Here is a 27,590-nt window from a genome sequence, read left to right as displayed (position 1 = left end):
TTCTACAGAGCTAGCAGCTTACTTGTTGAATCAGGCTTGCGGTTCGATATTTTGCATATAGTTAAGGAAATAAAGTTACCTTGCTGAGCTTCCAGGTTTTTACCACAGCGCCCTCCTCACATGTCATTATTGGTGTGAATATTAGATAAATTAAAAGGACAAATATCATAGACTCCAGGTCTCTGTGACTCCCATGTACTACCCTTTGCCCTAGCAAAATGACACATGCCGTGATAAGTTACCTCACACATGTTCAAATACTTCTGAGACTTAGCTAATCTTGATAAAAGTACAGGAGCAGAAAGAAAGGCTGGTACGAGGGAAGGGAGTGATAGGACTTCTATGCCTCTAGCCCAATCTCCTGAGTAATGGACACCTGCAGCTCCAAGAGCCTCACAAGACGTGGAACACATTTTTGGTGGGTGGGAGTGGCATCATTTTCATTTTCTTTGAGATCCATCCACAATGACTGAAGTTCGGTTGCATTCACAGAGCTACAGACACCTGCTCGCTCTGCTGCAGAAAAGTTAGGGCAGAACACTCCACCATGGTGGTTTTCTAAACCAGCTTTGAGTAACCTGTTTTTCAGTTTGAACCCCTGATACAGGTTGAGCTGATCTTAGAAATGCTTCTTGTGTGTATCCTCCCTCGTTGTAAGATCTTTTAAAACCATAGAAAACAGTGAAAAACTCCTCTAAAGTCACTACTACAAAGAAACAAACAACAACAAGAGCCCTGGGCGGTTCAAATGTAACAGGTGTCAGTATTTTTGCATTTCCCCTAACAGGAGCTAATGTAGGCAGAAGTTGCTACTCTTGTGAGTCTCCCACATGCTGGGCTCTCCATGCCCCACGTGTATATGACTGACTCTTTACTACTGGTATTCTCAACCTATCGAGGTGGGAACAGAGGCCCATGGGCTAGTGGTGGAGCCAATATTCAAAGTCAGGCATTGACGTACTCCTCCAGCATCCTGCGTGGGCTGCCTTTGGTTCTGGTGAGCCCTACAATCAGACTCTTCTATCTTCCCATTATTCCTCATTTGTACATGTATGACTTCCCTATCAATCGTCCACCATCAATCATCAGAGCCTGTCTGTCTGTCATATACAGCAGCCCCCTCTTCTTTCACTTGAGCACTGGCTCTTGGTGACCCCAGCCCTGATTAGATCTGATTCTACCTAATCTACACCAGAACATGTATGTAGGGTTCAGTAGAGAAAAGTAGTCATAATCTTTCTGCAAGATTCATTTCAAATCCATTGTCAATACCCACAGGAATGACTTTGTTCTTAGATTTTAAAAAGCACATTTTACTTCTGTGTTTTACATGTGTGAACACATGCAGGAAGGCTGGAGGGCAGCTGTGCTTTACATGTATGAACACATGCAGGAAGGCTGGAGGACAGACAGCACTGAGGTCAGTTCTCTCCGCATAGCACGCAGGCTCAGGGCATCCAATGCAGCCAGTCAGGCTTGGTGGTTGGCCCTTTACCTGCTGAGTTATGTCACTGCCTCTACACGGAACTCTGTAAGGTCACTGGCAATTACAGCCTTTCTTATTCCATTATCTCTTACTATTGAGGCTACTTCTGTAAGCCCCCAACACTCCCCCCTTTCTTCCAACTTGTAACTGCTTTCTCACTCATGGAGAACAGAGAGATGGCGACGATCCCTTTCTGCTGTTATGGAGGGTCTTTCCAAGAGTCTGGTAGATTCCAGATCCCATTGTGCTCTTTCACCTGTGTTCCCTCAGGACTTCGGTTCTAGAAGAATCCTTCACTCTATCTCACTGTGCCTCAACTGTCCCCGCAGCCCCAGGTTAAAGCTCTCCTCTGGGGCACAGTTCCACCCCATCTCTCATATCACTTTTCTCCTTCCCTTTAGGCAATGACCTCAGTGCTCACTTCTTTCTGTATCCCCACCTATGGACTTAGACTCCTGTGTTGACACCACTGCACTGAAGCGGTTCTTAGAAAAGCCACCAACACCCCCATGCTGCCAGCCAGTGATGAACTAACTCTTGGTTCTCATCTCGGTTGCTTCTCAATGTACTTTTTGTGACCATTCCTTCTTCCTCAAAACCTCATTTGAACTCACTCCTTTATCTACTAGTTCTGAGCTGCTGCTCTCTCTCCTCTGGGTTCCCACCTCTCCACCTCTAAACGTGAAGTAGCTTGGAGTTCAGTTCTCTGACTTGTCTTTTTGTACATTTGAGATCTTCCAATAATCCCGCACACTCTTATGTTGGTATCACTAATGTCTAAGTGTCATGGTGAACATGAGACTATCTGAAGGTTTTAAACAGGAGACCTCAGAGATCAAGAACAATAGAGCACAAAAGGTGGGCGGAACCAGCTGAAGAGAGACGCGTCCGTCCTGGCGCACAGGAGGAGGGAAGAGCATCTCGCTAGGGCAGCATCAGAGGAATCTAAAGGATCCTTTGACCATCAGCCTTCATTCGATCAGCTAAAAATGGGTACAGTCTCATCATCAGGGAGAAGGAGGTGACAAGGGAGAGCTGAGAAGGTGAGGGCTGTGGGCAGGTGGATGAAGGAAGCTGCAGAAGTGAGCTGACAGGTGACAGGTACGACCTGGAGGATCAGGCAAGCTAGCCTGTACAGTGCGTGTCTTCCCAGCAGTTCAGGAGAGTAGGTATCAGAGATAGTCACAAACCCTGAGGCTACAGGGGAAAAGAAAAAGGGGACCTGGGATGACAGGACAGTGGACACTAGACATTTTTATGAGGTTTCAGAATAAACATACTGGGTAGCAGGTAAAGTGGAGGATAAGGAATTGTTGTCACAGATGCAGTTCTGAAATCTGAGACTGTGAAATTGGAACAATTCCAGGAAGCGGTGTGGGGTGTGAATGAAAGGAGTGCAGCAGGAGATAATCCAGAAAGGGGAGATGGTGCTCAGGTTGGACCACTGTGCTGTAAGGAAGTACACGGCGAGACCCAAGCTAGATACGGGGAGCCAGATTCAGGGCGTTGCCAGGGTCTATCGGATCCCATGCAGAGATGTTTACTTAAGTCCCATCAATTGCTATTAATACAATGTACTATTTACCAAAAGGCCAAAAGATAATGCCAGATAAATGAGTTTAAAATCTAATAAATCTTAGATTGCTTCTTATCATTTCATTTACGCAGAGGGCATGGGTCAGTGGTTTGGCTTAGTTTTTCTTTGTTTTGCTGTTCATCATGCTCCGTAGGAATGTAACCAAGATGATCTTATCCACGATGCAAAATGAGGATGAAGGACATCATATGCATAAAGGATGTATTATCTGGTCTGCAAAATTACTGAACTCTTGATTTGGCTCAGTGCCTTCCTATCATTTAACTGCATTCCGATGAATAATAAAAGTGGAAATGTCAGTCTTTAATTATAGTTTACTGTAGTTCTTTGAACATATTTTAGGAACTATTTTGATGTCTTTTTCTGTTAAATCTGTTATCTGGTTGCAATTCACAAGCAATTTCTGTTGCTGATTTTGTCCAGTGATGCTCTCTGCAGTCCTTGCCTTTTGCTGTTGGGCTCTGGATATTTAGATAATGTATTGCAGAGAGCTAGTTCCTGCCCCACGGTGTTACTTCAGAGGACGTACTGTAGAGAATCCGGGTACTAGCTCCCTTTGTCACTCACTGCTTGGGAACATGCTTAGTGTCTGGCTGGAGTTCTTAGTAAGACCATGCCTCACCCTGTCCTATAACACTAGCACTGGAGGGGATTCCTCAGCGAGGCCTGCTGCAAGCACAGTCACAGGGACCAGGTGGGTTTTGGAGTTCTGGAGTTCCTTTCTGACCTTGAAAGGTGCTGAGTGCAGACACTCTCACCTGATGACTGACGAGAACCCTGGACACACTGCTCTACAAAGTCACCTTTCCAATTTAGGCTCCCATGAAGGAGCAATTCCCATGAAGGTGATTAATATGTTAGGATGCATGGGGGCACCCCATTTTTCTCTTTCCTATGTAGTGAGCACATAGGTTAGTCTGTTTTCTTCACTGACCCTATCTCTAACTCCCTTTTACCACAACCTAGACCTATTTATTTATTTGTTTGTTTATTTATTCATTTATTTTTGGAGACAGGATTTTGCTTGCTATGGAGTTCATCTGATCTCACACTAGCAATCCTCCAGCTTCGACCTCCAGAGTGTTGGGATTACAAGCATGTGCTAGTGCCTAGCTCACCCGTACCCATTTCTGATAGTGTTGAGAGTCTCTACTTCATGTTACAGTGAGGGTCCTACCACTGGAGAGAGACCAGAGCTACTTTTTAAACCAGCTTCTATCACCCAGGCAGAGTTCTGCAGCCAACATGAGGACAACGGTGCTGCTCTTTCTGAGCAATCATAGCTGCTCTAGCAAGTGGACCTCAGGTCTTCCCTCTTTTTCTGAATACTCTGTCTTTCAGAGCAAGAGCAGCCAGGTCTCCTGTGTTCCCAGTGGAAGGGCATGCAAGGCAGAGACTCCACTCTACAAATAAGGAGTGTGTGGCAGAGGGTGTCCATCGTAAAGTACTAAAGTACTGCCCTTCCCAGTGGTCCTCCGAGAACTGTGTTCCTGCTGCAGCAGTCTAGAATGAGTTTCCATCTCAATGAGTTGTAACAGGTAGGTGGAGGGGCCAGTGTTAAAGTACTCTAAATTTGAATATTTTCTTACCCATTTTGGTTGGCTTTACTTGAATAGGTATTTCTAGATTCTTATAAAACCTCAGACTCATTTCCAGACGCTTTTTTCTATTAGTTTCAGTGAACAGTGGCTCTATGGGTCCTTTCCATTGCCATAACAGACACTATTTATTCACTCTTACTGAAGAGAATTCCCCGGTGTGAACATATCCTGTTTTATCCATTCTCTCCTGTAGACATGTGGGCGATTTCCAGCTTTTCTGCTAACCTAACACTGCTGCTATAAACACTCTTTTGCGTATTATATATCCTATGGCATACCAGTAAGTGTTCCTATCAGGTATATATACCTAGGAATATAAAATTTGGTAAAAAATGTTGTTTAATTTTCCAAGGCAGTTAAAAGTTGTTTTCCAAAGCAGTTGGAACTTCCCATTTCCAATTCTTACCAAGAGTGTGTAAATGTAAAAGTCCCGGATCCCTTCACCTCTGATCTGCAGTCTCCTCAACCTCTGGGGTGAGACTGGCCAACGCAGCAAGTGTAAACTTTTCTCTCACCACAGTTACAGACAAGGGAAGTATTTATTTCCATTTGCTTGCTTTTTCTTCTGTGACTATCTATCCCTCCATTTTTAGTAGCTGTACAGAGGGAGAGAGGGAGGAGAAGATGAAGAGGGAAAGCTCTCTTCCCTGCTAGTCTTCTTGTGGCTTCTAGGGATGGAAGCTGGGGCCTCACACCGCCTAGGGAAGTCCCCTGCCACCCTTAGCCCTTTGCAGGCTCTTGGCTGGATCTAATGAGCATTACAGAGAGGCTGTTTTATTAAACTGACGTGTGTGGAGAACCTCACCAGAAAGTGAAGCCAGAAGAACAACCAGAGCCAGCTGCTTTGATATTTAGACAACAATCAATTTGTGAAGACAGACAGGACAAATGGATCTCTGGACGAAGGTAAATTCTAGGGACATTATTAAGAGACATTTGGGGATGGCGAATGGGGGAGCGGGGCGGGGTGGAGAGGGGAGAGAAGCTAATGGAAACTAAAGGTTACTTCAAAGAACTTGTTAATTGGGGCTGTGATGAATTACTGCCATCACCACTCTGATGATCAAGGCTGTCTTTCTGGCTTTGCTTTGTGAAGGATGTCCCTCTCAAAAGGATCTTTATGACTTGCTGCATGCAGGAAGACAGGCCAAATGGCCCTTTCTGAAGTGACAGTTTCTCCAGTGATGTCACTTTGCAGTAATTACCATGTCACTGGCATACCTGGAGATGACCCAGCCCTCACTCTCCCATGTGCACTACCCTCCTTTAAAACTGTGGCCTCCCTGTAAATATTAACTCTTGTCCAGCTTATGTGTTATAAATTCCGCCAGCTTTTTACCTTGTCAATACATTTCTTTAAGGCAAGGTTTGAGAACAAAGTTCTGCTTTAATATGGCTGAATCTCATTCGTTTAGAACTTATCTTGTTTAAGACATGTGTCTCTATCTCAGGGAAACACACAGACACACACACTGCCCTAAGGAGGAATGCTGTACATGTGTCTCTATCTCAGGGAAACACACACACACACACACACACACACACACACACACACACACACACACACACACACACACACACTTGCCCTAAGGAGGAATGCTGTACATGTGTCTCTATCTCAGGGAAACACACACACACACACACACACACACACACACACACACACACACACACACACACACACACACACACCCCTAAGGAGGAATGCTGTACATGTGCATCTCTGGAGACTCGGATGCCCTGGCATTAGCTTCTGAGGGTGCATCAAGTAGGGTGCAGCTGAGCAGAACAGTACCCTCAGCGAGGTCTATCAACTAACTCTCATAAGAAATTAATCTTTTCTGAGAGGTAGGCTTTTTTTTTTTAAAGATGTATTATTTTATGTTATGTGTGAGTATCCTGTCTGCATGTATATGTATGTACCACATGTGTGCTTGGTGCCTGTGGAAGTCAGAAGAGGGCACTGGATCCCTGGAACAGGAATTACACAGAGTTGGTGAGCTGCCATGTGGGTGCTGGGACTTGAACCTGGGTCTTCTAAAAGCACATCAAATGCCCTTAACTGCTGAGCTATTTCTTCAACTGAGTTCAGTTCCCAGCACCAGTGCTGGGCAGTTCACAGCCACAGGGAATCTGTACTCAGGTGCACATACCCACACAGAACATGTACACATAATTAACAATAAATGTTTATGGTTTGTGTGTGCCCACTCATGCCTCGGCACGAATTTAGGAGAGGGGATAACCTCCCATGCCTTCAAGGGATTGAATACCTGAGCACTCTTGCCTTCTGAGCCATGCTACCCCCCTCTTACGATGGTTTAAACTTAGGTTCTGAAAGCTAACCGATTATTCTGTAAATATTCCTGACACAGGATCCTGGTAGATGCTGGGTGACTTCTGAGCTAATCAAGTCCTGACTGACCCACTGCCTCTACTTGCCTCCAGCTTTTAGATAAAGGTGATCCATGACCCCAGTTCTGTTGTGACCTTGATGGACCTGAACTGCTGATTTTATACTTTTCACCATTTTTTTCTTTTTCCTTTTTCTACTGTGAGGACAGGAGGGAGAATGTCCAAGTTGTGTTCATGTCAGAGGTTAAACTACTCTATTTTGGGTTTTTGAGGCTGGGTTTGAACTATATAACCCTATTTCCTGGAACTATGTAGATCACAAAGATCCCCCTGCCTCGCCTCCTGAGTATTGGGATTAAAGTATGGGATGCCACCACATCCTGCCCAAACTAAACTCCTGTACTGATGTAGGTCAACATTTTTGGAGTTTTGCCACATATTGCTAAATTTAACCTCCATTGAGCTAGATTAAAGTAATCTAAACATGTTATTACTTTATTTTCTAATTCTCAAATCTTCATTGTTCCCTGAAGATGAAGTTCACACAGCTCTGCCAAGCAGACATTCCTTGGGTGAGTGAGCCAGTCACTAAGATCTTTCGCACCACCCAGCCCTTGTTTGTTCTTCAGTGTGACCTCCGAGACTGCCCCAAGCTCTCTGTCTCCAGTGTCCCTGGGACACTCCATCATGTTCACACTGCCTTTGCCCTGCTCAGCTATTCCCTGTGCCCCCAGTCCTGCTCTGACCACTTGCCTTGCCCTCACCAGCCTTCTGCGGTACTTAAATTACTTACGGTGTACCCAGCATTCCGTAGTGTCTGCACGACAGGCCTTATGGCACTGTGGTGCATACACATCTGCTGTACAGTGAGAAGGGCTGGTTCAGGTGATAAACCTGGGGGTTCCTGCCATCATGGGATAACTGTGTTTGCCATTTATAAAGTAATTATAATTTATTATTTTAATTTTTGGTTACATTGTTTCCTTTGGGATTTTTCTACTTGCAGCAAAATAACACAGTAACATTATGACTCTGATAAATGTTTCTCTTTAATAATTAATCTATTTTTCTTCTTAATTTAAAACCTCAATTCCACTAAAAACTAATATCTAATCAAATAACATTTTTAGGTATCTTAAAAACTCACTTTTTTTTTTCTCATTTAGAAAAATCCAGGGGGCTGGAGAGATGGGTCAGTGGTTAAGAGCACTGATTGCTCTTCCAGAGGTCCTGAGTTCAAATCCCAACAACCACATGGTGGCTCACAACCATCTGTAATGAGATCTAATGCTTTCTTCTGGTGTGTCTGAGGACAGCAACAGTGTACTCACATACATAAAATAAATAAATCTAAAAAAAAATCCATACAAAATAACTACTTTTAAGCAGATACGCATGAAAGTTTTTGACTTTCACATCATAACAAGAAAATGCCCGATACAAGGAATAATGATAATTCATATGCAAAAAAGCTGTCGTGAATTTTGAAAATAAGTTTTTCACCCCATGTTTAAGCTTTAAAAGACAAAACAAAACAACATAAACAACACAACACTCACGATCCATTCGCTCAAACATCACTGAGAAGAGGAAGTCTCGGGGCGTCATGTAATACTCTCCATCATGCTCCAGTGAGGAAAACTGCATGAACCGCTGTTTGCGGAGAGAAAGTTTCTCTATTGGTCCCAAGTCATTTTTCTAAAAGAAAAAGAAATAACAATTTAGGATTTTTTCAGCATATTTCCAAACCAAAGTACCTTGAGAATTATCTTTAAAGAGTAAGTTAGATCTGACAAGCGCCAAAGTTTACATTATTCGCGGAACAAATATCAACAATGTCCCTACGTTTTTAGGCACCAATTATGACTACTTGGAGCAAAGTTACTCTCGAGTGGGAGAATGGCATTCACAAATACGTGAAATCATGGAGACAGAGGGAACTGACACAGAGCACTGATGGGAGAAGGTGGTGGCAGGTCTCCTAGGTAGGACAGGACCATCTTTTGAAGGGATGACACTCACAGAGGCCATGTAAGGGTTTAGTAAGTTGTGCTCTCCTAAGCAAGGTAGGAACAAGGAGGAGCAGAAACCACTGCCACCACAGGGATAGCAGGAAGTAGCAGATGACCACACCAGACAGATGTGGGAACTCAGGCATGCACAGCTGTGCTCTAACAATGGGCTCTGCTCATACAACTAAGAAAGGATGTGAACAGGTCAAACACTGCTGCTGCTGGGGTTTCCCAGGCTTTAGGACCAAGCTTTCCAACAGCTGACCTCTCTAACTAAGCTTTCTGCTCCACTAAAGGCATTCTCTACACAAGAATGGGCCTGTGGCTGCGCAGATTGTTGTTATGACAGTAGACGACAACACTGAAGCCGAGGTGGGGCTCTTTCCACAGCCTCTGTGAACCTCTAACTCACACAGAGCCACAGCACTGAGGCCGAGGTGGAGCTCTTTCCACAGCCTCTGTGAACCTCTAACTCGCACAGAGCACAGCACTGAGGCCGAGGTGGAGCTCTTTCCACAGCCTCTGTGAACCTCTAACTCACACAGAGCCGCGCTTCCGAAGAGACAGCTCTTAAGGAGGTGCCACTCTATGAAGCTGGATGGTTGATTGTGTTGTTTGCATCCATTTACATTTTGGCAAAATATCTTAGTGTCTAGTGAACAACAACAAAAAGACAGAGGAAGTAAGGATTCTTTTTACTAGTAATTTTGAGCTTGAAGCTTGCATAGAATTGTAGGTCACTTGCACACAGACAATTCTCTCCACCAGCAGATGGTTCGAAACTCTTCAATATCCTCTACCAACACCCTTCCAATTGAATTTGCTATGATAGCTTTCTGAATTTCTCTTACTCCCCAGAATAAACAAATCCGCTCTAGAGCAGAGCCTTTCAGTTTCCATCATCAGCACCAACACTCTCTATCCTCCCCAGTGGAGCTCTCTCTCCACTGCCTCTCCCTGAGGCCGAGTTCTTCACTATCTCTAGTCAACAGCACTTTTCTAGCTCCTTTATGAAGCGGCGGCTCCCACCTCACACTTTACTACCAACCCTCCCTTTCTTTATCGCTACTTTGCCTTCTCTGAACTAAACTTAATTGAGCATGTGCCAATTTCAGAAAAACACTAGGAAGAGTGGGAATGCACATGACTGTGCAGGACTGTGTAGCAGAGAAAACCCGCAGCAATGAAGTCAGTCAGCGCATGGCACGGATACGTCAGGCTGTGAGCAGAAGTACCATCTCTAGTCCTTGGACTGCCCAGTCACAACCTATTTCAAAAAAGAAGGACTCTAGGCCTGTGAAGGTCAACAAGCTTGTCTAGATTAACGCAGTAGGTACTGACGGCACAGGCCACATGCCACCAACCTCTCAGTGTCCAACAAGTTCCCATACTAGCTCCTAGGATGTCACGAGAGAGGGTAAATGCTAGATTCTAGACTCACAAAGAAAAGGATTGAATTAGCCATTCTCGAAGCCCCAGGCTAAATGCTGCCCATCTCCTAACTAGCATGTATTACTTTCCTGGTTGTACCAGAGTTGAATAGAATGCTCTGTATAGATTGGTTTGCTGTTACACATTTAAGCAGAGGGGAAAGGACTTTGAAATGATCACTTTCCAAGTTAATGTACCAATACAGTTTTGTTTTGGATATTTTGTATCAAACAGAGGCAGCCAGTGTGCACTGCACGTTTACGGCTGTTTTACATAAGCTGGACTGATGGCCAAGGCCACAGCTGGTGCTTTAGTCCCTCACTTGCTAGGCTCTCCTTGCCTTACCTTACGTTTGTAACTATTTTGATCAGATCTCAGACCTATTACAAGGTGAAGTTCAATGGTCAAGAAAGCAACCCTCAGCCATTACTAAGAGAACAACGCTTCACTGTGTGATTTTTCTAAGGGTGTACTATTGCAACTCCCACGTTCTTTCTGCCTAGCTTTCAAGCGGACCACTGGGCCTGAAGTGACGCTTTGGCCTGTCTCACTCTGATGCATAGCAGATTAGCTGTGTATACAGGAGTACAGTTCTGTACAACCCAGAATGTCTTTATAAATTTATTAAACTTGTCCTTTAATAGTTTCATAAATGTGCAGTAAATAATGGTTACTCTCACCCCATTCTTTTTCTCATTGCCTTTTTTTTTTTTTTTGGTACTTACTGAGTTTAGCCAGTTTCATCTGTGTGACTAAGGGTTTCAAATTACCCAAATGAGCCTATGGGCTCACCTTTGGGCACATAATTGAAGACAATGACTGCTCCTCCCTAGAATTTACTAGTAGCCAAAAGTTCAGCTAGGTGGGTTTGCCTGCATGAACCCTCTCTATCCATGACTGATGACAGGCTCGGTCTTGTACAGGCCAATCACAGATAGCCTCTGCTGTCATGCAATCATATTTGCAATGGCTGTGTCATGCCCAAAAGACAGCATTTTGCAGCCTTTCCTGTTTTCTGACACTTCTTTCTTGTTCTCTGAGCCATGGGAGGGTGGTATAGATGCTCCATCAAAGACTGAGTGCTGAGTCATCCCTTATTCTATGGACCCTGCGCAGTCTCTGTACTCACCACAGTTCTTTGTCAAGAGAAGCCTCGCTGACTGGGTGTAGTACTTGTCTATCCATATAAATAAAACACTTAGAAGGCAGTTTGATGCCATGCCAATCTATGTAAGTAGCTGTAGTGAGTTCTCTAGGAACCTGTAGCCACGGGGTGTCTGTGACTATGTTCCCAGTGCCAGGCATGAGTCCCCTCTTGTGGAGCGGGCCTCAAATCCAGTCAGAGGGCAAATGATTACCACCACAGTGGTTTGTGTAATTGTTACACCGTGCGCATGTCTTGCCTGGCAAATTGGTATTGCAGCTTCCAGGGCTCACAGCACCGGCGCCTTCTCTCCTCCAGTGTGCATAGCTCCCTCAGGCACTGTGAAGGTTCCTGGCTCAGTTTTAGTTAATTTCACATTTTGCAACAAAGGTGTGTGATCTCCAGCAATAGAATGACCCAGGGATTTAAGACTTAAAAGGGACCTAGAGAGCACCTCGCGCCAGCTTTGTGCAAATGCCAACATCGCAGCTTTTGCGCTGCAGACCGTGTTTGGTTATACAGCATATAGCACAGGACAAGTTGCCAAGTCATGCTCTAGTGCCTTGAACAAATCTGCAACAGGCTTTGGTGGGGATCCAAACTCTGCCCTTCCTGGTTCTTTCGTTTCTTCATTTTCTGTTTTTACAGGCTGGTCCCATATGCCCATGGTCTCTTTACCTATTTTCTTTGTTTCTCTTCCTTCTAAGCATGAAGTGGCTTGCTTGCTTGCTTGCTTGCTTCCTTCCTTGCTTCCTTCCTTCCTTCCTTCCTTCCTTCCTTCCTTCCTTGTTATCATTGTTGATTTCAATACCATAAACTAATCTGCTTTGGGCACTGATTTCCTTTCTCTAGTTTCTGTCTTCTCTCCAATCGGTGTGCATTTGCGGCATACCAGACTTCATAAAGGAACTGGCTTACAGACTCAGAAAGTACAGTCAGAGCGTCAGTCTGGACAGGAGAGGTATATAACAAAGGTCAAAACGTCAAAATTGTAGCTGAGAAAACCAGATGCCTAGTGTAGTACTGTTACATAACAGTCATAAATGTTCACAAATCTATGCTCAGGTATTTCAGAGCCTGCCGAATGGTGGTGTTCTGAGGCACATGACCAAAATATACAGGAAGAAAAGGCACCATGTTGTAAGGATGAGACTTTCCCCTCTGTGTATATGTATATAAGCATGATTGTACATGCTTGCCAGAAAACCTCAGGAATTGTTCTTTAGGAGCTGTCTATCTTGGTCTTTGAGATAGGGTGCCTTATTGGTATGGGGATCACCAATTTGGCTGGGTAGAATGCTCAGTAAGCCTTAGGGATCATCTGTCTCTCCAGTGCTAGGATTATAAGTTCATGCTATCATGCCCAGCTTCTAAAATGTGGGTTCTGGAACCTGAACTCAAGTCAAATCTTATACAGCATGCACTTTATCACCTGAGCTATCTTTAATAGCCACCATATATAAAAATACTAGGGCTTTTAAAGAAATGCAGAAGTAGGATGTCTCATACCAAAGTCTAGCACTTACACTTAATCCTCATATCTAATGAACTTGGTTGGTTATTTAGTTCTAAAAACAATAAATGCTTGTTTTATACTGAGCTTCAACAAACATGAACATCCACAGACTCATACTCATAGGAAGAGAAATGTGCCATGATGCCCAAACCAAGTCTGTGTTCTAGCAAGTTCATCTCTAATAAAAAGAGAAAAGTTATAAAAGCATTAAAGATAAAACTCTGTTTTCTCGGGATATAAGAGAAGCAATATTAGTATTTTCTCATTTTATTTTTGTGATAATATAATTACATTTCTCCCTTCCCTTTCCTACCACCTAAACCCTCCCCTAGACCTCACTCCCTGGGTTCTCTGAAAGAAAGGGAAGACAGGACAAATGTCTTAGGTGCCTGTCAGTGACCCTCAGGGCCAGAGTCTCAGAAGAAGTTCATCCTCAAGACACAAAGGTTAGCTGCAAAACCAAGAGCAAACAAAGACCAACAGCCACCTTGTGAGCGGCTCCTCACTTCTTCATCGGTTGACGTCTGCTTCTGCTGATGAAAAGGTCTGTCTTCAGCAAGGCCAGCATGCTGACATATGCCTGTGACCCAAGCTCTAGAGAGGCTGACACAAGACTGTGAGCCTGTCTGAGGAACCATGGACAGGAAGCCAAGCAAAGGCTGACACAAGACTGTGAGCCTGTCTGAGGAACCATGGACAGGAAGCCAAGCAAGAAAGTGAATGCTTACAGTTGTTCATATACAAGGAATAGTACATTCGATTACAGACAGACAGACAGACAGACAGACAGATAGACACACACACACACACACACACACACACACACACACAGAGAGAGAGAGAGAGAGAGAGAGAGAGAGAGAGAGAGAGAGAGAGAGAGAGAGAGATATTGATTGGCTGATTCTCGAACCACATGGGGTAGTAAGTCCAGAGTTTCCTAGCCACACAAAGCTTACCATAATGGCTTTGATTTTCCAAAGTGGTAGGCAAGATTAGTGATAAACAGTTGGCACTCTATCTGCCTGTTTACTCTGGGTAGCTACCTGAGTCAGGCAGTGTGTGTGTGTATGTGTGTATGTGTGTGTGTGTGTGTGTGTGTGTGTGTGTGTGCGCGTGCGCGTGCTCACACGTGCACGTGCACATGCACTCTCATGTGTGGTAATAAAAAGTAAATTCTTAGTATTAAGTCTGTAGTGATTATAACTGTCCCAGATTTCTAGTTTTGTGCTATTTTGAATTCAGGTAGTTATTCTACATAAATTTCCAGCAAATATTCAATCTTCAAGAAGTTCCCGTAAGTGGGGACCTGGGAAGATGGGGGACAGAGTGATGCTGAGACACTGTGAGTTTTACAAGACGGCAGACAAAGTCAGGGTGACGGCACATCACATCTGAGGTTGGTAAGGAACCAGTGGAAAAATTTTAATTTTTCAGACTTTATACAAAGTCTAACTCCATACTTTTTATTTTGATAAGGGTATGCCATGGTTGTAAATCCTTTTAAACTTCTAAATTCAATTAAAGAACTAAAAAATTCTTACACACTAAGTTTGAACCATCTGTGAAGTATTTCTATTAATGTCATCTACCATGTACTCTATTTCAAGCTTCTGTAAATTTTTATCAGCATGATGCAGTTCATGTTGACTAAGCACAATGCATCTTTGAATGGATGCTTTCTCGTTTGTTTGTTCTAATACACTGTGTATTTTACACTCAACAACTATCTTCATACATCCATACATGAATTAACTTTCAGAAGCCACTTACATAGAAAATGCTGCTCAAAATGTAGGCAGATGATGTATCGCTTAAAAGCATTTAATGTAAATCTTTTATGAGGAAACTACCTTCTGACAAATGCAACCTGAAGATTCACTACAGGCCAGACCTCACACTTCACTGTGCTGTGTAAGTCAGCATTACAGTTTGACTCACTACACATCCAAAGTACTCTGTAGACTGTACGCTACGGACACCACCAGGGCTTTGTTTATATGACCTGCGAATGGTTAGAGCTAAGAGTGAAAACAGAGTGTCTTTTGGAGAAGTACAAGCAGACAGCGCTCGACATTGCCATGAACACTGTTACACGTCAAATAAAACTACATCCCAAGTTCACATGCCTTCATCTTCCCGATAATGTCAACACACACATTTTAAGAGCTCACTATTAGTTCATTCTTTGTCATAATGAGGCACAAGGAAAAGAATCTATGTGAGCAAAAATTCAGTGTGCTGACACACCGATTTGGGATTTAAGAAATGGAGAAAAATGTGACCGAAATCATAATCCAAGATTAAATCAATTGCTTACAAAAATGGTAAGTACCACAGGGCAGACTCTTGTACCTTGCATGTAAATTGTACTATTAAGGTTGCTGCCCATGCCTAAAATCTCTGTAAGCACCAGGGCTGCTTCAGTACTGATGGCCCTGATCTGCTTATGAAGGAAGCTGGAAGCTCCACGTGTTCTGGCCCCACTTCCTGTCCACTTCGGCTTTTGTGTTTTCCTCTCACTTTACAGAAGAATACAGGAAATAAAATCTGAGGCCACTGGATCTAAACACTAGTTTTCAGGCTGGAGAGATGACTCAGCAGTTAAAAGCAACGACTGCTCTTCCAGAGGTCCTGAGTTTAATTCCCAGCAACCACATGGTGGCTCACAACCATCTGTAATGGGGTCCGATCGATGCCCTCCTCTGGTGTGCATGAAGATAGCTAGAGTGTACTCACGTACATAAAACAAACAAACAAACAAACAAACAAAAATCCCACTAGTTTTTTTCAACCCAAACAAAACAAAAAACAGTACAATGCACCTTCCTCAAGACTTTTACTTAGAGCAAAAAGTCATTTAAAAAATTTACTAATTCATGAGATCAGTAAGCAAAAGTTCTTAATCATTTCTTACTTACCAAAAAAACCGAAAACCCCAAAGTTAAACAGCCATGCTAAAATTTAAGATTTAAAATTTGCCTTAAAGGACTTTCTGTCTGAAACTGCAGGATAGACAACCCAGGCAGAAGCAGCCTCTTCTTGCAGGGAGAACAATGTGCCAGGCACAGGCTACTAACCGCAGGACTCTGAGGGACAGACGAAGGGGTGTCTGCTTCTGGATTGTACTTCCCATTCCTACCTCATGACCCCATCACTGTGCCCACCAACGGTGCAAAGTCAGCCTTTCCTCCCATGTCCTGTCCAGGGAAGGACCAGCATCATCGTGGCCACAATAACTGTGACCTAGGAACTATGAAGCTAAACTGGCAGGCACCCCGAAATGAGAGAACAAAGGTACTCCCCACTGGGTATAACCCCAACTCGAGCACAGGGAGGACTTCCACGCACTTTAGGCCATAGGATCTGCCCCAGCTCAGCCAGCCACCTTCTAACCGGGCTACTGCTCATCACTACATGGCGGGAGGCGCTAGCACTACTGTGCTCCTCACCTGATACGACGCAGACAGGTACTTAGATCAAGATGGACAGCGTCAGGGAACAGTCACATCAGCTTTCAGCAAATAACAGAACTAGCTAGAATGTCTCTTTAAAATCTAAGATAAAGCCGAAACAAAATTCTGTGGGGAAAGAATAAGGTAAAGGCAGCAAGAAACAGTGAAAACAACATTCCAAAAGAAACAGGAGATTCTGAAGTAGTGAGGCAATGGATGTTAAGAGAGCACAGTTAAGATGCAGTCATACTGGAAAATGGATCTGGTCAAGCTAAGACAGAGAAAAAGACCACCATAAACAGACAGGAAAACATTTTTTCTCACTGCCTTGTATGTGTGCATTCATGTTTCAATAAGTTTACATCTCATGGGAGACTGATCAATTTTAGTCTTTTTTTTTTCTTTTTTTCGGAGCTGGGGACTGAACCCAGGGCCTTGCGTTTGCTAGGTAAGCGCTCTACCACTGAGCTAAATCCCCAACCCCCAGTTTTAGTCTTTTAAAATAGGCTTTCAAATGTGATATCCTTATTGCTAGACTCAGCCTTTTAAAGCTTGTTTAAACACACACACATGTACGCACATGTACATACCCCTCAAAGAGCTATGGTACAGGCTTAGATAGAACTAGCTCTAAGATGATTCTTAAAATGGCCAGCAAGATGGCTGTGTAGGCAGAAATGCTTGCTGCCAACTCTTATGACCTGATTAGATCTGCAGAGCCTACACTGCAGAGGGAAAATGCTGTCTCCTACTAGCTGTCCTCTGGCCTCCGTGAGAGTATGTCCCTCTCAAGTCCTATAAAACAAAATGTCACAAACAAACAAACAAACAGTCAGAGCCATATTGTTCTTACACTGTAATGTGGAGTACTTGTGGCGGCAGCAGCAGGTGTGGGCTGTGTCTGCACACCCAACCCGTCATGTATCAGCACTAACCTTATCTAACCTGGGAGACTGGAATTTTTTGTCTTCTTACTTAACCTGTTTGTTATAAACAGAACTATTCCAAAAGGAACGGATAGACACTAAACTTACCCTTTATCTGAACAAGACTTCATAAGGTGCTTCTACAAATCGACTCTGTTGGCCAGTGTATACAGTTACATATAAATAAGGGACTCCTGCAAGGCAGCTGCCTGGGGAGCCAGCTCCTAGGGAAGGAAGAGGGAGGGACAGAATGCAGGCTGAGATCAAAGGGCCGCTCAGGGCCTGCTGGAGGCTGTTACCCTAAACCTAGGGAGAATGTTGAGACTTTCTAGATGGAAGCTGGTGAGTGGGGGAGAAATTCTTCCCATTACCCCCATGACTGCTCCGCAAACCTGCATCTAAGACTAAATATGTGGGAAAGGAGGAACAAAAAAAGAGAGAGAGAGAGAGAGAGAGAGAGAGAGAGAGAGAGAGAGAGAGAGAGAAGAAAAGAAGAAGCTGGGATTTGGGGCTAAACTGCACATGTGAGAACCGTCCACATGGTTCTAGTTATATATAAAATGCTCCATGGATTTCAAGGATTACTTGTAATGCAGTAAAAAATGTGACAAAGGTATTAGGAGCAGTGAGTGATGGGAAATGGATAAAAGAGATCTTTGAAAGCTGAGGACTTCTGTTAAAACATTTCACTCATTTATTGCCTTTAAAGCAACAGGTGCTTCACCCTTCTGTCTCTACTTTTTATCCATGAAGTGACCAATTACAAAAAGTAAGTTCTCTGCTCTTTGTATAACATTCTTTAGTCTTTGCTTTTCTCAAGAATAAAGTGGGAACAGAAAGGGCCTTTCTTAGTGTTACAGCTTTCAGAATGTCACACACACACACACACACACACACACACACACACACACACACACACACACAGAGCATTAGACAAAATACAGTAAGTAAGACCTATTCATTTGGGGCCTTTATTTTGGAATTGGTAATAATCTGGATGGAATAAAATTGCTCTGCCTCTGAACATTCTGTGCTGTGACCAAATGTCTTCTCTTAAAGAAAACTTTACGATTGGAAATTTTCACTCATTACAAATTTTCTACTTTGTTCCGGATGAAGGAGATTTTATTGTATATGAAACAAAATACTCCAGACTAAATTAGAAATCTTCCCTGCATGAGTTATGTCTCATGGTGAACTCTACAGTGACAGAGCCTTGGCCAAGGAGACGGGGCTATTCTCAGAACCCTGGGCACTGGGAACGCCTCTCTGGTGCTTTGCTGCTGACTGTCTAGTGATGGCCTTCCAGCCTTCTCTTGAAGCAGAAGAGTGAGGATGGCTTTTCGTAGATAAGCACAGCAAGAAGAAATGGCGCGTGTGTGTATTATATGCTGTTATATTTTATTTCTATTGGTGTAACACACACATTCTCACGTACTTCATCCCCAACCCTGCAGAATGGACTTGTGTCGAGGGAAGAAAGGCACTGATAAAAAACAGCACAGCTTCTCTTTTACTGTTCTTTCCCCTATAAAACAGACTACTTAGCATAATATTCATTTTTCTTTTCTTTTCTCTTTTTTTTTTTTTCAGAGCTGGGGACTGAACCCAGGGCCTCTAGCAAGCGCTCTACCACTGAGCTAAATCCCCAACCCCAATATTCATTTTTCTATACTGCCTTCTAAGAGCCACATTGTAACTTCTGTGATCTGAACAAAAAGTTTAACTTAGAACTCAAGTGAACACACACACACACACACACACACACACACACACACACACTCTACTTAAGTTAAAATCTCAACATGACTCTAAAATATTACCAGTGTCACTCACTCCAATTTAATTAAGTAACATTTTCCTTAAGAAATAGTTGGGTTACTTTGGTTCCTTCCCTAAATAGTAGAAGGTAAACACTAATGTGTGAACTCTCCTACAATCACTAACAGCAACCGTACTTAACAGGCACATCTGTGACAAAGCATCGAGCAGACACAGATGGTTCTCTGCTTTCTGGAGAGTGAGAGCTGAACAGAGGAGAGCAGCAGCAGCAGCAGTTACCCGGTGTGTGTACCACAAGAGTAACAGTGATGCTCCAATCACTATCTTTGCAGGTAATTAATCATGGTATTTTGGTTTTTTTTTATAGTAAGATACACACCGGACTAGTGTATTTAAAGATTTTTGCAATTAGATTTATGCATAAAGCTAGTTGGTATCAGGCATCTGTCTGAGGTGTGAGCCCTTCTCCCTAGGCAGCTAAGGAGCCACTGACAGAGATTTTGATCTACTGGACAAACCACAGGCATCATGCAAAAGCTCTTGGAAAGTAAAGCTTTAGGGGAGCTGGGAATGCTGTGGGGGCTGAGTCAGGAACAGAAGCTGCAGGCAGGGACCACAGCACTCAGCATAGTGTGTCCTGCAGTATGCGACACAGTTCAGAGCCAGAAGAGCTGGATTAAAGGATTCCCTCGCTCCTCCCAGCCCTTCCTGGAACAGCTGCAGTCTGTGGCCAGGGCTGTGGAAGGAGAGTGACTCATCCTGACCACGTGGTCCCCATGCTCCCACGTTCTCAGTACTCCTTCATACCCCTCATCCTGACCCTTGGCAAATGGCTGTTGGCTTCATTTCTCCCTCAGCTTAGAGGACAACACAGTGAGGTGGCTTTTTAGAGTTCACTGCTGATTAGTGGTAGCGATCTCTCAGTCCCCATACCTAACTCCATAAAAACCTAAAATTATTAAAAAAACAACAAACCTGGCACGTATGCTGACTGCATATAAATGAGAATGTATTCAAAACAAAATAAGAGTAGAAGTTCTAAAGCACTTTCAGGTAAATGGCAAGATTATGAAAGCTTAAATATATTCAGTCGTGGGGTTGGGGATTTAGCTCAGTGGTAGAGCACTTGCTTAGCAAGTGCAAGGCCCTGGGTTCAGTCACCAGCTCTGAAGAAAAAAGAAAAGAAAAAAAATATATTCAGTCGTAAGTTTCACTAAAGAAGTACACACATGAAGAAAAAGAAAGAAAACAAAGGGACGGATTTGTAATTTAATCAAAGACAAAACCCATGTTCTCACTGATCGCGTGGCCTTTAATGAGTTGGCTTCTGTGAGAAGCAAACCTGTAACCCACACTGTCGGTCGCAGTTCTGGCTGCTGCGATCAGGACTGTCTGATAACTGATCTGGATCGCTGGCTGGCGTGTCCTGGGCTAATACTCATTCTGCTGCCTTTGATCGACTTCAGTGATCCTTTCTAGAAGATACACCAACCATTTATTTGTTTTTGACTGTAATGAAACAAGCGACAAAGCTAGGCATACAATTCAGTCTGTGGTTCCTTGTCCTTCCCCGCACTGGGTAACTTCCTTGTTTAAATTTACCTCCTCCAAGAGTCCCTCCTGGTGTAAGCACCGGGGATAGGTGTCCTCCTTGGGAGGGCATTTTTTATCAGTGCTCCAATGCTCTATGTTGGAACTGTCTGCCTTCACTGGATTCTCCCAGAACAGGAAATGCCTGGTTTCTCCTGTCCCCCACTGCCCAGTTCAATTGAAGGTGTGCTATTAACAATAACTAAGAAAAAATTTAGTCTTAGAACCAATATACTAAAATCTGTTTTGTGTATATATCTCAACATTAATAATGTACTAAAAGTTTTAGACACCTTGTGCACTCTGCCACGTGGAATTTTACTAAATAACTACACTACACACATGAAGAGAAATAAAGGCCCTTTGTAATAATTTTATTATGAACACGAATTATGCATACTTATTACTGTAGATTTTCAAATGCTTTCATAAAAGAAAAAGAGGAAAGGAAGCCATGGACAGGTGGTGGCTGTGCTGACTACACCAGAGGGGACTGCCTTGGTTCTGCTTAGCACAGAGGCCATGAAACAGCCCTCTCAGAAACAGAACACTCTGAACCTGGATTACACCAGCTGTCTCACTCTCCTGTAAATCTCAATGAATAATCTGATAGATTTCAGGCCTGCTCCCAGGGTAGTTTAGGTCTTAATGGATTTTCCCACTGCTTCATCTTTGGGTCCTTGGCAGCCTGAAATACAACATTTCTGAAACAGTTATCTGCAGGAAGTGAGCAGATGAGCCAATGGGCAGGCAGCAACACCAGCAGGGGCACGTGAACCACAGGCTATACGTGTGCAACACAGATAGCAAGTCACAGGGCTCTATACGTGTGCAACACAGATAGCAAGTCACAGGGCTCTATACGTGTGCAACACAGATAGCAAGTCGCAGGGCTCTATACGTGTGCAACACAGATAGCAAGTCACAGGGCTTTACAGCACTGGGACGGATTAATTTCTTGTTCAAAGACTTCTCAGGACCCTCTGTGCACAAATGTAGTAAAATCGCCTCAGCCCAGGGTCTGCCAACACCCCCTTTCTACCTTTCCATCATTCTTTCAACAGAGCTCATGATGACATATGCATGCTTTTAGTAATTTGAAGATACTGTGATAAGGATTGTTTTAAAACTCCATAATAGAATTTGCTGTATAACCCCTGAAAAGATTTTTTTTTTTTTTGGATTTAAGCAAAACAAAAGTAAAGCTGCTAATCAAGTGAACCCGCGTCCTCTAACAGTGCGACCATGGCCAGTGTTCAGTCTCTGCAGCCTTCATGAGTGGGGTCACACGGACAAAACCTGACAGAGAAGCTGAGTGGACACGCTCGCTCACACCTCCTTCTCTAGTACTTGGGACACTGAGTAGTTGGTTAGCAATGAATTCCAGACCAACCTGGGCTACAGTGAAATCCTGTTTCAAACCAAAGTAACCCCAAATCACACACACACATATACAGAGCAAAACGAAACAAAACAAACCTGCCAGTGAGTCAAGAACCAGGTTTGGGGAGCTGGTCACATGCAGGCAGGGGCCTGTGCCAAAGGAGGCTCTTCAGAGGTATGTCAGTTAAATGGAAACCAGAACAAACCCCCAATACTTGAAAATATAAGATAATTTTTAAAAAACCTACCTACCTTTCTTTCCTTCCTTCCTTTCCTTTCCTTTCCTTTCCTTTCCTTTCCTTTCCTTTCCTTTCCTTCCTCTCTGACCATCCTGGAATTCGATTTATAGTCCCAGGCTGGCCTTGAACTCACAGAGACCTTCCTGTCTCTGTCTCTGCTTCCCAAGTGCTGGGAGGTGTGCCAGCATGTGCCACAACTGCCTGGCTTAAAAAACAAAACAAAACAAAAAAACTATATATTTTTTAACAGTTTATTTTTAATGACATGCATGTGTGTTTACATGTGTGTGTGTGTGTGTGTGTGGGGGGAACACATGTAACTTGAGTACAGGTGTAGGTCCCTAAAATCTTAGGTAAGAAACAAAGCCAGTGAAGTGGAAAGATAGTTCAGCAGTTACGAGCTCTTACTGCTTCATATATACAGGTCCTGTCTCAAAAAACCAACACTTAGAAGAAGCAAAACCAAACATGTAAGTTGTTACAGACTGAAAGGGTAGAGTGTGGATAGAGCCAACTTTTGGTCATCTTTCTCTTATTTTTTTCCTCATTAACTTATTACTTACACTTGTGTTTGAGTGAGAGCGTGAAGGTCAAGGATCAACTACTGAAGTCATGTTTTTCCTGCCATAGTTCCTGGCTCAGTGTTTGAACTCTTGTTCTTGCCAGCCTAGTTTTCCTCTTAAAATGCATTGGTAATTCTACCACTGTACTGGTGATAATCAAGAGAATAATGTGAGCTTGGGGAGAGAGTAGAACAGACATTTGCAGCTTTGAGTAGAGCCTGAAGCTCTGAAATGGTTCAGGTACCAGATTTGTCCATATCCAAGCTGCTAGTTCCTTGCTAGTGACATAGCAAAGAGTAACTGAATTTTTGAAAACTTAAGTGGATTTTGGAACTTTGTTTAAAATTAGTTTCTAAACAATTTATTTTTATTTTATGTTTACTGCTGTTTTGCCTGCATGCATGTCTCTGTGAAAGTGTGTCAGGTCCCCTGGAATGGGAGTGACAGAGGCTGTGAGCTGGCATGTGGATGCTGGAAAATGAACCCAGGTCCTCTGGAGAGTAATCAATGCTCTTAATCACCGAGGGAAGAGGAAAGGTCACAGAGCACATGATCTCAGTGACCCCACCTGTGTACTTGGAGCAGAGAAACCATTCTCTCATACAGACAGGAGGATATTGTGAAGACTTTCAAATGCTAAGAATCAGGAAGGCAGAGAGATGGATCCTAACCAGTGAAAGCATAGGCCCCTGACGTTACTTTCAAGGTATGGCAAAATGTCCAGATTTCTCATCCTTTTTCAGAGACGGTGATGGAGACAGATGCAAAGCAAAGCTCATGGCAGTCTTACATGAGGACCTGCATAATTCTGACTTGTTTTCACTCTGTTGTTTCCTTGGAATCACCCAAAGCCCTGTGGATGCTGTCCTCACTGCTTTACACACAAGCAGATGCCAGAATAAGCGAGGTAAATACGGCTTTACCAGAGAAGCACTGAGAGGAATGCAGACAAGGGCCAGAAGAGCAGGGGCGCAGGGAAAGGTTCTTCTCAAACAGGCCTGAGGGCTTCACTCTGCTGTGCGCAGTGCCGGCAACCACCATAATTACTGCTTTCAGGGCTAAAAGCTTTATTTTTATAATAGGTCTGAGAGTGTGTGAGTGTGTGAGTGAGTGTATGTGTGTGTGAGTGTGTGAGTGTGTGTGTGTGTGAGTGTGTGTGAGTGTGTGTGTGTGTGAGTGTGTGTGTGTGTGTGAGTGTGAGTGAGTGTGTGTGTGTGTTTGTGTGTGTGAGTGTGTGTGTGTGTGTGTGCAGAGCCACATGCTGCTCAAGTTGACCTTGAACCTGGTGTGTAATGAAGAATGACCTTGAACTACTGGTCTGTTTCTCAAGTGTTTAGAGTACAGGGCTACATTAGCATCCTTGGCTCTCTTCTACAACAATGGGCAATAATTCATTAGTTGTCATCTTTCTTAATCTTTTGACTATTTGTGAAGTTTCTGAAAAAAAAAAAAAAAGCAAACACACTTTCCACATGATTTCATGGACTGACTCATCAGAACATGGTCCAGTCTGCATACAGTAACACACTTGAGGTTCAAGGTTTCTGCTCTGAAGCCGTAGGATATATCTTTGCTCCTTCCTGGTTCTTACAGTCTTGTAAGGTTTTAAATAAATTTAAAGAGACCTTTCTACTCAACTTTACGAGTAACTAGTCTTTTCAAGTCATGGGAGGAGGCAGAATTTTTTATTTCTTTTTTTATTCCCCCTAAATTTTCTATAATATATACACATATTCCAATGAAAGAAAAAATGTAAGTAATTTTTAAGGAAAAAAACCCCAACATCTCTAGGTCTTCTCCTAACATATTTCAAGAAATTTCACTAATTATAATATTATTTTAGTGTTCCAAGAAATAACTGCCACGGCTGTAACATAAATGTACCTAACCACTGCAATGATCAAACCTACTGACAAAATACAAAGCCTTCATTTAGAAAGAAAAAAGCTGGAGTGTTGAATATGTTTCTATCACTGAGAAGATAGGAGTAAACAGGAAAGAGTTTCTGAGAGAGTGTCTTTTGGGAACGTACTATTCTGACTGTTTCTGTCACCGCACTCCATGTTGTTTATGTTCTTTTCTCCATGCACTGGAACTGGAGTTACAGGCTGAGCTGTGGGTGCTGAGAACCAAGCCCAGACCCTGTGTAAGGGCAGTGGGTGCTCTCGACTGCTGACCCTCTCTCTAGCCTCTTGACCGTTGATCCCAGTGGTTTGTGGCCAAACTCCAATGCTTTCTTCTTACTTTTTCTGGTTGCCACTAAACCACCTTCTACACCCAGCACCTCTGCAGCTCCACCAGAAGGGCCAAGGATGCTGGCTCAGCTCACCATGTGGTGCTATCAGACGAGCCTTCAGGCACTCGGCTGGTTACTGCTTTTCCTTGGTAGTACAGCAGCTACGGCTCCACCGCTGGGGCACCCAGTAAGCCACATACAGACAGAGAATGATGCGATACCACCCAATAGCAGTACACCGATCAGACTTCAATCCTCGGTAAATTCCCAGCATCCCCCAAACTCCACGGCTGTGAGTTTAAACACGACAGACATGCCTTCCTAGGGATCTGCTTTTGATTTAAATGGGTTTCTTAATTAGGTGATTATGGCTAAATGAAACTGAAAAAGACTTTGTTTTAAAAATACAAAGATGAGATTTAACCTCTTGATATCTACTCTGCATAAACAAACCACAGAAAGCAACCCACGTACAGCTTCTTGTACATAATCCCAGAGTAGACAGGCAAGCTTTAGGTTGTGCCTGGTACCTGGAGCAATGGGTTGACATACACCTATTCTTTCCACTTATATTTACCTAACTTAAAAGGTGATTTTCATTTCCCAGGTATATAGCAGCTAAGAGGTTGAGGACGAAGATAGCTGGCATCTTAGGCATGACACCCCTAGTATGTAACATATGGAGCATATAATGTGGATAAAGTAGGACCGGATAAGGCCTTATAGTGATCCCAACCTTACTCTACCTATCACACACTCATGGAACTTTCATAGATGGAAACAAACACTTTTGTATCACCAGATACAAAAATATCACTAAAATATGATTCACAAAATATTCAAGTTGTACTGAAATCCAGAAACATTAGTAATGTTATACATGGAATTGGGTTACTCCTATTATAACAAGCACAAGACCCTTAAGCTCCTACACTGTTACCATTAGTGGTTCGGCTATGTTTATGCACTGGAAGCCCTTACACACACATTTATCCACATTATATGGAGCATATACGAAGGCTGTGTTACAGCACAAGCAGAAGTAGCTTCTTACTTGGGCTCAGTGAAACCAACTGAGTTGCGACAGGAAAGGGGACGTCTTCTGCTTCTATGTTAGCATTTGCTTTGCTTTTCTCCTTGGCCCTGCAGGAAATTTCCCCCACATGGTACAGTAAGACAAACAAGTCTGGCTCTATAATGACGAAGGGAAGACAGGCTTTTGTTCACGCAGGACAAATAATTATGCCAAATCACAGATTACCTCTAATTACAGGAGTCGCTGTGCCACCTCTCTTTTCATTTTCTAGCCATTTACCCACTGTGATTTTTTTGACTTTCATTTGGGTTTATTAACATCAAAGGTTGTCAGTGTTTATCTGTTTCCAGACATTCTAACCTGAGGCAGTAAGATAAAAACAAAAACTTCTCTGCACTCTTGTTAGAAAGATTTACATATTCGTTGGCCTTATAATGTTTCACGGTTATCGAGCTTCCATATGCTGCTGCAAATCTTATTACGTGACACAGTAATTTAAATGAACCCAAGCACACTCCAGCACAGCGCAGCAAGTCTCAGTTTATGCACTGTTAGTGGCTTAACCATCTTCTTACTCCTTTGCACAGAAGTACACACCACAAATATAAGCACTCCTTCACTTTTGTCCTGGACTCTGCTGAGCTGCACGTCTGTGGCCACTGACCTTGTGCTTTTTGGTTAGACAAGCATTCTGCTCCAGTAGAGACTGGAGACTGTCACAGGAAGGACCACCGTATTTATCAGAGGAACAGGACAGTAAACTCCAGTCACAGGATCAGTTATGCTTCTACGTGAAGTATATAACAAGCCTGCTTCTCTCACCTTGCTGAGATAAACCGAATGTATGGCTCACTTGAAGCACAACCCAGGATCTCACAGCATTAACCCTCTTGGCCTGTCTTTCTCCTGTTACCATTTCCTCTCCCTTAGGAACCTGTACCCAGCAACAGCCCTTTTCTAAGTCACTGCAGATCCTTCCAGGATCAAGTCAGCATAAGCGACATCTAAACTTAGTAGAAGGAAAGGGCAGCATCAGCACCAGTGGGAGGAGGTTAACTATTGTTTCCCGAGATACACAGGGATGTTTGGTTTATGACAAGAGGAAATTGGACTCTTTAGTTTAATGTCCAATGAAGACTTAAAGTAGCTCCCCATAGAACTTGACTAATCAGAATGTAATACTTTTTAATCTACAGTGAAGAAACCTGACAAATGCTACCTCACCACAGGATGAGTATTAC

The 27,590-nt window shown here is 43.3% G+C and overlaps 1 protein-coding gene across 2 annotated transcripts in view; it reads right to left on the bottom strand.

Annotated features, from left to right (window-relative positions):
• The window catches only part of Micu2 (mitochondrial calcium uptake 2), a 78,819-nt gene that overhangs the window by 43,047 nt on the left and 8,182 nt on the right, over nt 1–27,590 (bottom strand). For both annotated transcript variants that reach the window (XM_032918366.1, XM_032918367.1), the window contains exon 2: nt 8,599–8,737. In XM_032918366.1, coding sequence (XP_032774257.1) covers nt 8,599–8,737 — 139 coding nt within the window. The remainder of the gene's footprint in view (nt 1–8,598; nt 8,738–27,590) is intronic.

The sequence above is a fragment of the Rattus rattus genome, chromosome 12, assembly GCF_011064425.1.
Source record: "Rattus rattus isolate New Zealand chromosome 12, Rrattus_CSIRO_v1, whole genome shotgun sequence".
Lineage (NCBI taxonomy): Eukaryota > Metazoa > Chordata > Mammalia > Rodentia > Muridae > Rattus > Rattus rattus.
Note: the sequence above shows the minus strand (reverse complement) of the source record. Positions and strands in the feature narration are given on the sequence as shown.